The sequence below is a fragment of the Montipora foliosa genome, chromosome 10 (assembly GCF_036669935.1).
Source record: "Montipora foliosa isolate CH-2021 chromosome 10, ASM3666993v2, whole genome shotgun sequence".
Taxonomy (NCBI): domain Eukaryota; kingdom Metazoa; phylum Cnidaria; class Anthozoa; order Scleractinia; family Acroporidae; genus Montipora; species Montipora foliosa.
In genome coordinates this window covers 5,944,362-5,959,361 of record NC_090878.1, presented here as the reverse complement: position 1 = coordinate 5,959,361, position 15,000 = coordinate 5,944,362, and the positions used below count along the sequence as shown (strand labels likewise).

Sequence of the window (15,000 nt, the reverse complement as noted above, 5' to 3'; positions counted from 1 at the left end):
TTAGCGACCTGCGATTGGTCAATGGGCAAAATGGTGATCAATAGCGAGTCAATTCGTGACTCTTATCGCGGGTCGTTGAAGGGGGTGACTAAAACTATCGCTCCATTTGGACCGAAAATGCTAAATAATTGTGGTGTACTTTGCTGGCGTCTATTTCCCTTGACATTAAAATCTTTTTGGATCGATCATGTTGGGCTTATATATAAGCTCCGGCCATATAGTACGAGATTTAAAATCACAATTTACTACAGAATACAACATTTTAATGAGAATGTATTTCTGACTTCAGTTGAATTTTTATAAACCTTAAAGACTGGATATACCTTACGTACTGATCGACAGCCGTTGATTATAGACATCTTTCAGTTACATGTATAGCCCTGACGTTAAGGCAATTTAAGATGCACTGACAAAGCTGCTTATTAAGCATTGCTTTCACGTTGTTAAACACTGCAAACTTTTACATACAATTATCTCTTAGCTGAAGCATTTGAGCAATGATGTACAGCGCTGCGTGCATGAGCATTGCTTTGTCGCTCTTAAACATTCCAAACTTTTCCTCAAAAATGGTTTCTAGTCGCAGCTGTTAAGCAACGATATACAGCACTGCTTTACCATTGCTTTACCATTGCTTTTTCATTGTTAAGCATTGCAACCTTTCTACAGCGCTCGATATTTTGCTTCTGAAGCTTGGTCAACGCATGAACGTTGCATAAAGGACGCATAAGCACTGTGCAACCTAAAATATGAAGTTGCGCAGTGCTGGAAGAGCGTTCTGCTGTTCGTACAGGTATTGAGGAAATGGTCAACTTTTACTAGAGTTGAATTCCAGCAAAGAGGATCTCCTCACATTCCTGCATTATAACTCATGCATTAAAATCTGAAGAGTAAATGTTGCTGTTGATTGTAAAATGTCACAGTAAAATCATGTACCACTGACCCACTCTTATCTCAGCTCTGTCTAATCGTTCAGCACAGCAATCACCTCTGCTGAGTATACGCACTTCAGCTACATGCTCCACTCGCCCCAGGTCCACTCTCCAAAATGGGTTGGTATTTGGGTTTTCAGTGTGGGCACAGACCTTAACATTAGTTGCCTTTCCACCATCCACAGCATAGCTGGAGAAGTGTGTCCTGAATGTGCTACTTTGACCAGTGGGCTTGAAAAGAGCAACATTTCCTTGAACAAATAAAGAGAAACAAGTTCATCTACAACAGTAATTTATTAAAGAAACAAAGGTTACTGTCAGCATCTATACAAATTGAGGCTCTAAAGAAAATAAAATAGAACTGAAGTATACAATGTAGAATAAAAAGATACAGTGGCCATGGCAGAATGTGGAGAAGCCTTAGTAATAAAAAGGTGTTAAAAACACAGACCATTAAAAAAAATGCTAGGCTTCCATGACCAAGCTTCAAACAATCCTTCCTTCATGTTCACTGTGACACACTGATACAGTTCTCCAGTCAAATCTTAATGAACTTACAAATATTAATATTCTTTAATTGGTCCACAACTAACAAAAAATGTTAACACCGCATAGAAAAGAACCTTGATAAAACATACACTCCTCAAGACTCATTGTGTTGTCATTTCTCCGCACCTCGGCACTTTGTCAAACCTAAGGTTGTACTGTACCTTTAATATCACGCCTTGGTGCTCCAAAGATCTCTGTTCTTAAACAAGCTTGCCCATGTTTACTTCCAGCAACAAAACGCACATATCTACCAACCATTCCATGGTACAAAACGTGTTTTACAATGGTGTTCCGGTTGAAGTTTCCACTGAAACTCTATAATCAGCAGTTATCGTTATAACCAATCACTTTAGATTTTAATCATATAAATTAACCCTTATTTGGAGCATTTCACAATAATTATTACTATGACAAAAAAACTGCAATGATCAATTCACAGGAAATGATGCAAAGTATTCTCATAAATATCTTGCTGTCAACTCAAAGAAATCTGAGAACAACCCTAAGGTTAAACTGCATGGTTCACCAATCCTATTCAAGCATGGATACAGCGTGTGTCAAATCTACCTTAAATCCAATTTGCCCTCGTGCTGTATAATTTCTCCAAGTTGTTCCATCTGTGGATGACTGTAGACTGTATGTCTTCACCCACTGATCCGCTTTGGAATTCCCCTGAGTTGAAACAGCACAGATGATATGAAGTGATTGTAGATCAATCTCTAGATACGGAAAACTGTCCCTTGATGCACACCATGAAGATCCTGCTGTGTAGTTTAATCTCCCATTTTTGGCTGGTGTGTCGGAACTGAGATCAGATGAAGATGTTATCTGTCCATCAAGAATAAATCCTTTCTCCAACCCAAGAGCATCTTTTTCACATGATTCTAGGATACAAAACAAAGTCAAGGATATTTAAGAAAGGCTAAGGATACCAATCAGTGTAAAACACAGACTGCAGACTGAGCAGGGCTTGAAATTGCAACTCACTGGTCGCCAATGCCACCAAAAATTGAGTGCTGGCAACTTGATTTTCAGAACTGGTCGCCAGCTGGCAAATCATGTTTTTTTCTGATAACCCAGGATAAACAGTAGACAACTTTTGTATTTGAATCTTTATATGATGAACTGGTAGCTAGAACACGACTCACCCTTCTTTCCCCACTAAAATAATGTATAAATACTACAAGAAAATCGGTTTCTCACATTGTTAATTAATAGCACAAAATGTACCGGATGACAAGATTCAGCAAGAACTAGCTTGATATTGATAATATACTGATATTGAACCTAGACATCGCATAATGAGTTTGAAATTTGTATGGAACCTTCAAAAATCAACCTGTACCCTTAACATAAAGTGTGTTGCAGAACTTGTCCCCTCTATTAAAAAGTGGAGATAAATATTGGTAGAAAAGTATGTTAAGAAACCAAATTCCTCTGATTCTAGAGGCTCCTGAAACCGTATACGAGCCATTCCTTGCCGTTCCTTTTATTTTATGCTGGTCGGAGACTGGTACGAGCATTGTGGTTGTGTGGGGGCCTAGGCCGAGCAATTCTAGTGTTGCCTTTACTCGCGACAAAGGCAAGTTGATTGCCACACAAGCTGTTGGAGAATAAAGAACTACGTTTTGAAGAGGTGAAAAGCAAGTATAAAGGACCCATGTTTGCCTTTAATAGATCACCATCACCAAAGCTGAAAACAAGACTGGCTTTAGAGGTCTTTCTCATGCTTTTTTTTTGTTTCCTTGCATGCAAAGTAAGACTTAAAATCCTGGTCTCACTTAAGTCATATATTAAATAAGTTGACGACCAAAATTTATGATCTGGCGACCAAATTTTTCCCATTAGTTGCCAGCTGGCCCCTGAGCAAAAAGGTAATTTCGGGCCCTGCTGAGGTTACAACGTAAATGTTGAAAAAGCCCAAACCCCTTAGAAATGCTGACCTTAGGCCTATTTAGGCCTAAAACAATATTTAGGCTTAACTGTTAGCATTTCTAATGGGGTTTGGGCTTTTTCAAAAGTTACATTATAACCTCAGTCTGCATTTTACCCCCGGTCTGCAATCTGCAGTCTGCGTTTTACACTGACCGTTTCGGGAAAGCCAAGTTCTTCTAAAGTTTCACATAGATCTGTTTACAATGCCACCACAGGGAAATTTTGCCAATTGGCATGATATATTTTTCAAGATAGACTATTGATCGAGTTACGAGTTGAGTTGAGTTTGAGTTGAGTTTGAGTTAAGATTGAGCTAATATTGCGTGACGGTTTTTTTGCATTTTTGGCACTTAAATCTAATAAATCTAATAGAAGACACTGAGAAGACTATGAAACACTGTTTTCGTGAAGTGCACAGGTGTATATTTGTGAAATGGTTTTAAACTGATCAAAACAATCTTGAAATTTCCTGCACGGCAGTATTCTTGTTTAACACTTTACCAGTTTCAGCACTTGGACTCCTTCGATTTGATTACTGCCTGTTTTGCTGTTATGTGGTCTCATCGATCAGTAGTCCCTTCAGAAGATTATTCCAAGCCGACCATATGGCTGATGAAAAGACCAGACCACAACACCGTACTCTTTTCGAGTAGTGTGTGCGATCTTTAATATCCCACAGTTTATGAACGCTGAAGGTTGTGAGATGGGACCTGCGATTTATAGTCCTTATTCACGAAGACTTGAAATTCTAACCATTTGCGGATGTTATTACAAAGGCAGCACTTTCTCCTCAATTATTTTAAGACCCTCAGTGTTGCGGGTCTGGCTGGAATCGAACTCACGATCTCCTGCATAACAAACTGATCCAACGGCGCGCGGTTGTTCCTTTTAGCGATCAAGTCTATCAACGCAGAAAAGATGTCTTCTTGTAAGGCTAAGGATGGGATTTACTGTTAAGCCAGCTTATAGCCATGGCGGCTAAACGATGAAATGTACCGTTTGTCGTACAGCAGCGTGGTTTTCGTGATCGGCTACCAGACAAAACGTTATCGGAACTAGTGAGCTAGTGTTTATGTAAAATATGGAATCCAGAACCTGGAACGTGTTTTTTCCCTTACTGATCCTAGCCTTTGAAGAGAAGTGCCTTTGTCAGTTTTCATTTATGTACTTGCAAAAACAAAAGAAACCGTTCACGAAAAACCAAAATTAATTGACAAGTAAATCAATAAACAATGAGTAATAGCTGTAAACTGCTTTATGCAGGTAAAAGTGTAGACAGAAAGAAATGTCTATCATGATTTGGTCAGATCATAGACATACACTGTACTTTTAATTTCAATACTCTGATTTCAAAACTTGTTTGTAGACCTTTTTTAACCGGTTGAGTAGGGATCCAGACAGACAACTTTAAATTATATTAAAGATCACCTCTTCGAACGCTTGCCGACGACTTTTCGGTTAACTATCAACATTCCATTGCGTGAGAACCAGAACCAGGAGTACGCAAAGATCCCAAATCTTACCATGTAGAAAAACGGGAAACAGAAGGTGAGCAAAACAAACTTCTTTTCATAGTGTTTTCACTGCTTAGTAACAAGTCATATTTTAGAAAGGGGCCAGTATAGATTTCAAAAAACAATGCGAATCGCACCCATCACCTTTCTAGTCACAAAGTAACTCGCGAACCGGGCACCGTGACACAATCCGGGCGCCAGGTCTAAAACACGGGTCACTTTTGACGGGTTACTCGTGGCAGGTCATTATTTTACCTTTTCGAAAGTAACCCAAAACCCTAATTGATTTGGGTAACCATAGACCTAAACTTGGCTTTTAGGCCTAAGGTTAGACAAATTGAGGGTTTGTGGTTACTTTCGAAAAGGTAAAACAATGACCTGCAAGTACGAGTGACCCGTCAAACTGAAAGTGACCTTTGTTTTAGACCCCACCCAATCTCGGTCATAAATTTCTGGGACACTTGATGCCACACATAAATTCACCCCTTCCCCCCTTTTCGAAGTTGTAGAGAAAAAAACTATTGACTTTTCTCATCAATGCCCAAAGTCATTGCACGATTGATCAACATTGAAAAGGGGGGAAGGGGTTGTAGTTTGGGTTGGTGCCACCATCTTTTTGGCTGGGATTGTAGCTAGACAACTAGACGTCATAGCGGACCGAAGTAGGGATTAACGTGCATTTAATTTCATAACTTACAGTTTAAGTTACCACTTAATAGCACTTAAAAGAAAAATGTAACACCATCAAGGCCAGGCGAAACAATCAAGCATTACTTTCAACATCTTGTGTCTTTCAACTTTGCAGTGAAATGGTTTTCCGACATGTGTGACTAGGTCAAACATTTTCATTTATTTAAACGCTCGGCTCGTTTAACTGCCAACATTACAAAATTTCGGTGATTGGCAAACGTAACAGTCGTGTTGACGCATTGATTTTTAGAAATTTCAGCGGTTATGAGCAAAAAGCGTAATGCTGGCTCACTTCGCCAAATGTTTCCCTCTTTCGTTTACGGCGTGTTGATCGACCATGATGCCGGACGACAAGTACGGTTCATGGGTGTCTGGAAAACCCGAATAGCGAATAGCGAACAGTCGCGAATACCGAACAGCGAATAGTCACGAATAGTATGAATAGTGGCGAATAATCGCGAATAGTCGCGAATAGTGACGAATAGTCACGAATAGTGACGAATAGTAACAAATAGTGGCAAATAAGGGTGGAGTAGGGGGGGGGGGGTTGTGACGAAATGACAAAAATTTGGATTTGAAACATTGGATGGGATTTTCCCTCTAAAAAAGCAGAGATGTGTCGGCAAAGAACAGCTTGAGCCCTGAGAAAAAAAGGTAATAAATGCACTGAAATCCTGTTGCTTATTTGTATAATTAATTAACGCAATGGTTATCAGAGTAGCTCGTTTGTCTCTTTAATCACAAACCACTTGCCTCACAGTTTGATTTTATTCCTTTTTACAGAACGTGTCTCACCGGATCGGACAGCACAGATGAGAATGATGAAATTTATGTTCGGGCGCCACTGTGCGAGGAGATGATCATGAGCTTGATGTATTAATGAAAGTGATTTATATTTTTGCATTTTGACGTTTGTTCTTCTTTAGAGTGTTTGTAAAAGCATGCACGAAACTCTCTTTCGACGACAGGGGAGCATATTATTTGCTTTGATTACGAGATTGTTCAGCATAAGGCGGTGACTATTGAAGACTATTCGTCACTATTCGCGACTATTCGTCACTATTCGCCACTATTCGCCACTATTCGCCACTATTCGCACTGTTCATACTATTAGCTATTCGCGACTATTCGCTGTTCTCTATTCGCTATTTGCGACTATTTGCTATTCGCGACTATTCGCTATTCACGACTATTCGCTATTCGGGGTTTTCCAGACACCCTATGGTTCATCGTAGCCGCCGGGCCGGCTGTAACTGGCTTAACAATACAGCCCATGTATCCCTCTAAGAAGACATCGTTTTGACGTCGATAGACTTAACAGCAGCAACGAGAATGATGCCGAGAAAGGTGTAATAATAATAAGATTGTTTTGATGATTGGAAAGCCATGGCATTTTGCCAAATTTTATGCAAATATATCTTTCAACGCGAAGAAAACAGTTTTCGAAGTGACTTGTACTGAATATTTACTACTTTTAATTCCGAAAAACGCCAAAAACTGTAACTCAATCTTAACTCAAACTTTACTCAAACTCACCTCAAACTCAACTCAACTCGTAACTCGATGAATAGCCGATCCCATATTTTTCGGTTTTAACAGTATTGTAATTTTTTGATTCATGTATGACGCTCGCCATGAGCCTCGTTTGTTGTTTAAATTCGCAAACGTTCGTGTAACCATCGGACTTTTATAAAAATTTATGCCAATCTTGCCACTTCAGTGATTCTCGCGAGACGAGAGTCCCATCTCTAGAGACGAATGTCTCGTCTCAATTCAAATTCCATCGCAGTCCCTGAGAACTTCATTGCGTGTTTACCTGAGGTTTCAAGGACGTTTGGTAATTTGACCCGAAGCAGTAACTTTATTCAGTATGTTATTATTTTAATATGATGTTGAATGTTGGCGGGGTTCTTTAACTAGTTGATGAAATGCTCCGCTCTTGGCTATAAAACAACTATAGGATATAGGGCCACATATTTCCGTATCACTGAATAACAAATTTCTATCCTTCAATTTCAATTGCTCTTTAAATCAGAGAGAATTAATCCATTCATGAAGTTCGTGGAACTTCCTTTCTTGTATGGACGACCACGTAATGACCCAGAAATAGAAAACGACTGAATGATCATGAATGCATGCTTAATAAATACATAGCCGAATTATCCAACAATAATTTGTACGGCGTCATCGCGTTTTGAAGGGTAATGGACCACTTATGGTCAACGAGAAATCCTTCGTTTTGCGTCATGTTCTAAAAAATGTCCTTAATTTTGATCTTACAAAACTACAGCAAAAATACTTAAATATTACCTCCCCGCTGGAATTCGGAGTAGCTTGTACTTATGGCGCGCGCGTCGAACCCGGAAAAACGCCACAAAACGAACTGCAAAATAAGCACTTCTTGATAGGATGCCCCCTGAATTACTGTGATACCGACCTTAAACTGTAAAAGTCACTTAAGTTTTACTTACCAGACGATAAATGGGCCAGAAGAAGACAGAAAATCATCTGGAAACAAAGAGCCTTGCAATACGACGTATCTCCCACCATGATTGACATCTTCTGACGGGAAGTAAACATAAATCATGCCAACCTCGTTCCCAGGGTCTCTCTTCTCTGCCTCCATTGTCAACGGCAACGAAGAGAGACCCTGGGAACGAGGTTGATATCATGCATGGATCATATTTCAAACGTCACGCACGTTCCATCACGTTTAAAGGGCCCACTGACGTATTTTTTGGGGTGCGTTGCTAAGGATGTAATGTTTAAGTAATTTCCGAGAATTTGGCATTATTTTGGTCAGTTTCCAACTTTTGTAACCCAATGACCCTAAATATGACGTCATCATACCACGCCCATGGTCACGTGACCAATAGAAGAAAACTCTAAATTTGTCTCCGTGGTACACAATTTGGGTATTTAATCGATGGTTTGATAATTTGTATTCGTTTTTGCATTCAGCCAAGCATGGTTTTCTTTTTATTTTGAAAAATGTTCTTTTTAAAGACATAAACGATACTGAAATACCCATAACTTTTTCAAAAAAGATGATTTTAACAAATCAATGCTTAGCTATATTCTGTATTTGGGGGTGAAACGTGCCCTGTAAAAAAAAAAATTAATTCAATTCAAAACCGCCGGAAATTTAGCTTTTTTCTCAAACCGGAAGTCAGTTCGTTTACGCATGCGCAGTTCATCTGAGAACGAGCGCAAGGACGGGCAAGGAAAAACCTTCGATGGAAACAGCAGTTTGTGCGGTGACTTTTGCTTGTGAGTGGGTTTTCTTGTCAGCTCATGATATGATGACGTCACTTACCGAAAGTAACATTTCACTTCCTTCCCATGGATCGTATTTCAAAGGCCACGCGCGTTCCATCACGTTTAACAAATCGCGAATTCGTGTCTCACACAACGGATCCCGGACGATGGATCACTCAATAGCTCACTCCTTGGCCTGAGTCTTCCTCGACATGCTATGGGAAAACCAAAACAAACATGTTAAAAGTTGGAGCAAAGGCAGGTATCTCAGACTGGTGTGAGTAGTCGGGTAAAACGATCAACGTAAATTAGCTCCAGTTTTATTTCTGTTCCCGGCTGGGGAGCCCGAAAAAAGTTCCTGTTTGGCTGACACAGTTTCAGGGATTGGAATCTTTTGATAAGGGTAATACAAAGGGGGGAGGGGGGGAATTTAACAAAGGGTTGACTACCTGTAAAACTTATGGCAGCGTTATGGGACAAGTCACGCTTTAGCTTCAGGGGTCAGACGAGGTTACTCAAGACAGAGCGAGAAGAAATAAAACACAGCTAGAGAGATTCCTCAGTGCACTCTACAAGCCTGCGTCGCTCCACTCGCTCTTGATCTCTGTGCAAATCATGGACGACAAAACAAGTTTTCACTTCCCGGCTGTGATACTACTTCTGTCTGCCTCAATGTTCAAGTTAATCAATGGTATGTTGTTATGACTGAATTATATCGAGCGCCTATTATTTCCAAAATGGTGATATTATACACTCTTTTTCAGTTTAATAAGAACCTCTAATTTTGGGGCTGAGGTCGAACATTCTAATGTTTTGGCACTTCGAACCTGAAAACGTTCTTATAACGTTCTTAAAGTTGTGTGGTGTTCTAAGTTCAACTGTAAGTTCTTTTTCAGTGTATCATGCAATGAGAAAACCACAAAAGCGTCCCAACAGACTTTGTGATAATTGTATTCTTAGCCGACTACAGTTATACGTCGAGCTTATGACTCCATTTACGACTCCGATCTTTGATTTTCACTTGGTCATAAGCGCTCTTACGACTCCGACTACAACTCTGACTCCGACTCCCGACTAACCATCCTTAATACGCAAAATAAAGACGTTCTTATCTGACCGCTCTCAGCTTTGGGTATGTTCTTCGTTTGTTCCTAAAATTTTGATTAATCTCGACATTCTTATGAAAAAGGTTCTTGTAAAAGAAAAGAGTGTATCTGAATCCACGACTGATTCCGTGAGCATCAGTTGCCTAATTGACTTCGGGATTTCAAAAGGGAGTAACTGCGGAGTCGAACGCAATGATCTGACACTCGTTACAAGAGCGCCACTGATCGAAATCGGCTTAACTGTAAGACGTCTTTTAACTGAATAATGGTAGACCGCGATTCCTTTTGCTTCCCGGGTTTTCGCTTTCATTTTGTCTTCGCTCCAAGTTTTCTACAATGTCAATAACTTCAAGTTAAACTTTATTTTGGGTCGGAGTAATATTTATTTCACCAACCAAATCATGTTCTAAAAGTCAGTGTTAAAATTGATTCCCTTTCTTTGTAAATGCATTAGTATATGTTTCCAACGATCAAAATAATAGAGGAATTTACATGAACTAAGAGGTCCCTTAAAAATGACTTCTTCCTTTCGTGGCTTCTCAGCGGGAATAGCGAATAGGTAGGTGATCGTTCATGTGGAGACTGTTATAAAGCATTTTTTCAGTGATTATGAAATTGTGTCCTTAGACGTGACTACGAGATGAGTATTGTCATTACGCCAAGTTTGGAGAGAAAGCGAAATTTGCTTTAGAATTTGGTTGACAAAACTTTAAAAAATGTGACAGATATTGCACGCAAAATTCCATTTATACACGATAAAAGCTGACTCGAAATAGTGTTTATAATGCCATATATAGCTATAAAACAAGCGAAGTGGACAAGTTGGAGATGACGCACCTGCTAGACATAACTGTAGCATTATGATGAGCTTTGATTTTATAACTGCGCCTTTCTTGCAATTATAAAACGTCACTTAATTGGTTCATGGTTGGCGGGAAGATATGCGTGCGTCTATCGAGTTATGGATGCACGCTGGAGTTTGCTAAGCGCAAAAGAAGCGAAAGAGTAGCACGAGGCGATAGCCGAGTGCGACTCTGGTTCTCGAACAAGTCCGCTGTGAGATTCAGTTTCTCAACTTAAGATTCCACAGCGATCCCAGTGAGCAGACAGCGTGGTGATACAATATATTTGCACGAGTTTGTAAAAGTCTAAACTGTCAATTATTTAAAAGGTTCAGCAGATTCTACACGTGCTACAAACACACTCCATCTTTGAAAAAGTCCATTAACAAACACTGAACTTGTTGAAGCTTTAAATAACTTCTTCACCTCAATGAATGCTGACATCCCAGCTTAACCCAGCTACCGGCATTTCTACCAGCAGCAGAGAAAAGTTCCTTTGCTACATATCCATCAAGTGTACAAAAAGCTACTCTCCCTTAAACCCTTTAAGGCTATGGGACCTGACAACACCCCTCGCCGTGTACTGAAGAAATTTGCATACGAGCTACAGGTCACCCTTTTGCCGAGATTTTCAACCATTCTCTATCCTCTGGTCGCGCCCCTTCTGTCTGGAAAGCAGCAGATATCTCGCCTATTCCTAAGGAGTTACCATCAATTGCAATTCAGAGAAGCGATCACCGTCCGATCTCACTGACTCCTTGCCTTTCTAAAGTCTTTGAGGAATTTGTCGTTGAGCGGTTGTTTCAGGATATTTGGGCTAAAATCAACCCTAACCAGTTTGGCTGTCTGAAGGGCACATCAACAAATAATTGCCTTCTGGATATTTTGCACCACTGTTTATGGAAACTTGACACCCATGGCTACCACCTGCGCATCTGTTTGCTAGACTTTAGTAAGGCTTTTAATCGCATATATCAACCTCAATACTCTACTCATGAAGCTGATTGACTTGGGCGTCCGTCGAACTATCCTCCCATGGATTCCTAGTTTCTTGTCTGACCGTAAACAACGAGTGAAACTAGAGGAATCTGTCTCTCAGTGGGCTAATGTCAATGCTGGAGTTCCTCAAGGGACATAGCTAGGACTTATAGTCTTCCTAGTTATGGTCAATGATCTTATTCCGCCTACGTGCAATCATTGGGAGTACGTGGACGAAGTCACCATTTTTGAGATCATTCCAACATGCAATGATTCCTCAATACAGTCTGACCTCGACTACATCGCCTCGTGTTCGGATGCCAACTACATGCGTTTGAATCCCAGAACATGTCAGGAGTTAAGAGTGCGTTATTTTCGTGAACCACATATTTTATCCCCGCTGACCATTGGTGGCACTCCCGTAGAAGTCGCCAACAGTCACAATGTTCTGGGGGTCCATATAAACAGCAAGTTAAAATGGTCAGATCACGTGGAGGAAATCATGAAAAAAGCAGCAAAAAGACTTAACATACTGCGTGTCTTACGGCGGAGTGGTCTCTCATCACATGAATTGGTGTCTATTCATGTAACTTTGATCAGCTCAATCCTGGAGTATTGTTGCTTCCTCTGGCACACAAGTTTCCCCAGCTATCTGAGCGACAAGATTGAGCGAATACAAAAGAGGGCTCTAAGTATCATCTATCCTCATCTTAGCTATAGAGAATATAAACAGCAAGTTAAAATGGTCAGATCGCGTGAAGGAAATCACGAAAAAAGCAGCAAAAAGACTTAACATACTGCGTGTCTTACGGCGGAGTGGTCTCTCATCAGATGAGTTGATGTCTATTCATGGAACTTTTGATCAGCTCAATCCTGGAGTATTGTTGCTTCCTCTGGCACACAAGTTTCCCCAGCTATCTGAGCGACAAGATTGAGCGAATACAAAAGAGGGCTCTAAGTATCATCTATCCTCATCTTAGCTATAGAGAAGTTCTGAAAGAAACTAATTGTTCCCGTCTAGAAGATAATCGGCAACGCCTACGCAGCAAAGTATTAATTTTAAAAAGATTTAAAGTGGGGACGGTAAGCTGGCCTCCCTCATTCCCTAAAACAGAGCTCGCGGGCATGACCGGTTTTTGCTCGACAATAACAAGCTTTCTGCCTTTAAGTGTAACACAGATCGCTTTAAGCGCAGTTCCATCACGTTTAACAAATCGCGAATTCGTGTCTCACACAACGGATCCCGGACGATGGATCACTCAATAGCTCACTCCTTGACCTGAGTCTTTCACGACATGCTATGGGAAAACCTCTCCCCTACAAAACAAGTTAAAAGTTGGAGCAAAGGCAGGTATCTCAGACTGGTGTGAGTAGTCGGGTAAAACGATCAACGTCAGTTAGCTCCAGCTTTATTTCTGTTCCCGGCTGGGGAGCCCGAAAAAAGTTCCTGTTTGGCTGACACAGTTTCAGGGATTGGAATCTTTTGATAAGGGTAATACAAAGGGGGAAGGGGGGGAATTTAACAAAGGGTTGACTTCCTGTAAAACGTATGGCAGTGTTATAGGACAAGTCACGCTTTAGCTTCAGAGGTCAGACGAGGTTACTCAAGACAGAGCGACAAGAAATAAAACACAGCGAGAGAGATTCCTCAGTGCACTCTACAAGCCTGCGTCGCTCCACTCCCTCTTGATCTCTGTGCAAATCATGGACGACAAAACAAGTTTTCACTTCCCGGCTGTGATACTACTTCTGTCTGCCTCAATGTTCAAGTTAGTCAATGGTATGTTGTTTTGACTGAATTATATCGAGCGCCTATTATTTCCAAAATGGTGATATTATACACTCTTTTTCAGTTTAATAAGAACCTCTAATTTTGGGGCTGAGGTCGAACATTCTAATGTTTTGGCACTTTAAACCTGAAAACGTTCTTATAATGTTCTTTCAGTCGTGTGGTATACTAAGTTCAACTGTAAGTTCTTCTTCAGTGTATCATGCAATGAGAAAACCACATTGTTAACGTTAAAAAAGCCTCCCAACAGAATTGTGATAATTGTATTCTTAGCCGACTACAGTTATACGTCGAGCTTATGACTCCACTTACGACTCCGATCTTTGAGTTTCACCAGGCCATAAGCGCTCCTACGACTCCGACTACAACTCTGACTCCGACTCCCGACTAACCATCCTTAATACGCAAAATAAAGACGTTCTTATCTGACCGCTCTCAGCTTTGGGTATGTTCTTCGTTTGTTCCTAAAATTTTGATTAATCTCGACATTGTTATGAAAAAGAAAAGGCAGTTTGCACTGTTATGTAAAAGAAAAGAGTGTATCTGAATCCACGACTGATTCCGTGAGCATCAGTTGCCTAATTGACTTCGGGATTTCCAAAGGGAGTAACTGCGGAGTCGAACGCAATGATCTGACACTCGTTACAAGAGCGCCACTGATCGAAATCGAGTTAACTGTAAGACGTCTGTTAACTGAATAATTGTAGACCGCGATTCCTTTTGCTTCCCGGGTTTTCGCTTTCATTCAGTGTCTTCGCTTCAAGTTTTCTACAATGTCAATAACTTCAAGTTAAACTTTATTTTGGGTCGGAGTAATATTTATTTCACCAACCAAATCATGTTCTAAAAGTCAGTGTTTGTAAATGCATTAGTATATGTTTCCAACGATCAAAATAATAGAGGAATTTACATGAACTAAGAGGTCCCTTGAAAATGACCTCTTCCTTTCGTGGCTTCTCAGCGGGAATAGCAAATAGGTACGTGATATCGTTCATGTGGAGACTGTTATAAAGTATTTTTTCAGCGATAATGAAATTGTGTCCTTAGACGTGACTACGAGATGAGTATTGTCATTACGCCAAGTTTGGAGAGAAAGCGAAATTTGCTTTAGAATTTGGTTGACAGAACTTTAAAAAATGTGACAGATATTGCACGCAAAATTCCATTTATACACGATAAAAGCTGACTCGAAATAGTGTTTATAATGCCATATATAGCTATAAAACAAGCGAAGTGGACAAGTTGGAGATGACGCACCTGCTAGACATAACTGTAGCATTATGATGAGCTTTGATTTTATAGCTGCGCCTTTCTTGCAATTTTAAAACGTCACTTAATTGGTTCATGGTTGGCGGGAAGATTGGCGTGCGTCTATCGAGTTATGGATGCACGCTGGAGTTTGCTAAGCAC

General features: G+C 40.3%; 2 protein-coding genes across 5 annotated transcripts in view; one reads left to right on the top strand and one right to left on the bottom strand.

Annotated features, from left to right (window-relative positions):
• Positions 1-8,200, bottom strand: part of LOC137974348 (receptor-type tyrosine-protein phosphatase mu-like) — a 76,708-nt gene extending 68,508 nt beyond the window's left edge. For both annotated transcript variants that reach the window (XM_068821278.1, XM_068821279.1), the window contains exons 1-4: positions 8,089-8,200; positions 2,046-2,362; positions 1,640-1,793; positions 941-1,180 (exon numbers count right to left, since the gene is read on the bottom strand). In XM_068821278.1, the coding sequence (XP_068677379.1) occupies positions 941-1,180; positions 1,640-1,793; positions 2,046-2,362; positions 8,089-8,197 (820 nt within the window). In that variant the 5' untranslated portion in view covers positions 8,198-8,200. The remainder of the gene's footprint in view (positions 1-940; positions 1,181-1,639; positions 1,794-2,045; positions 2,363-8,088) is intronic.
• A 368-nt stretch (positions 8,201-8,568) lies between these two features.
• LOC137974331 (uncharacterized) overlaps positions 8,569-15,000 on the top strand; it is a 62,808-nt gene continuing 56,376 nt past the window's right edge. The window contains exon 1 of one of the 3 annotated variants that reach the window (XM_068821256.1): positions 8,569-9,133. In XM_068821256.1, the coding sequence (XP_068677357.1) occupies positions 9,088-9,133 (46 nt within the window). In that variant the 5' untranslated portion in view covers positions 8,569-9,087. Of the gene's footprint in view, positions 9,134-9,367; positions 9,567-13,366; positions 13,582-15,000 lie in introns of those variants that run through there. The other 2 variants (XM_068821254.1, XM_068821253.1) reach the window with 2 other exon arrangements.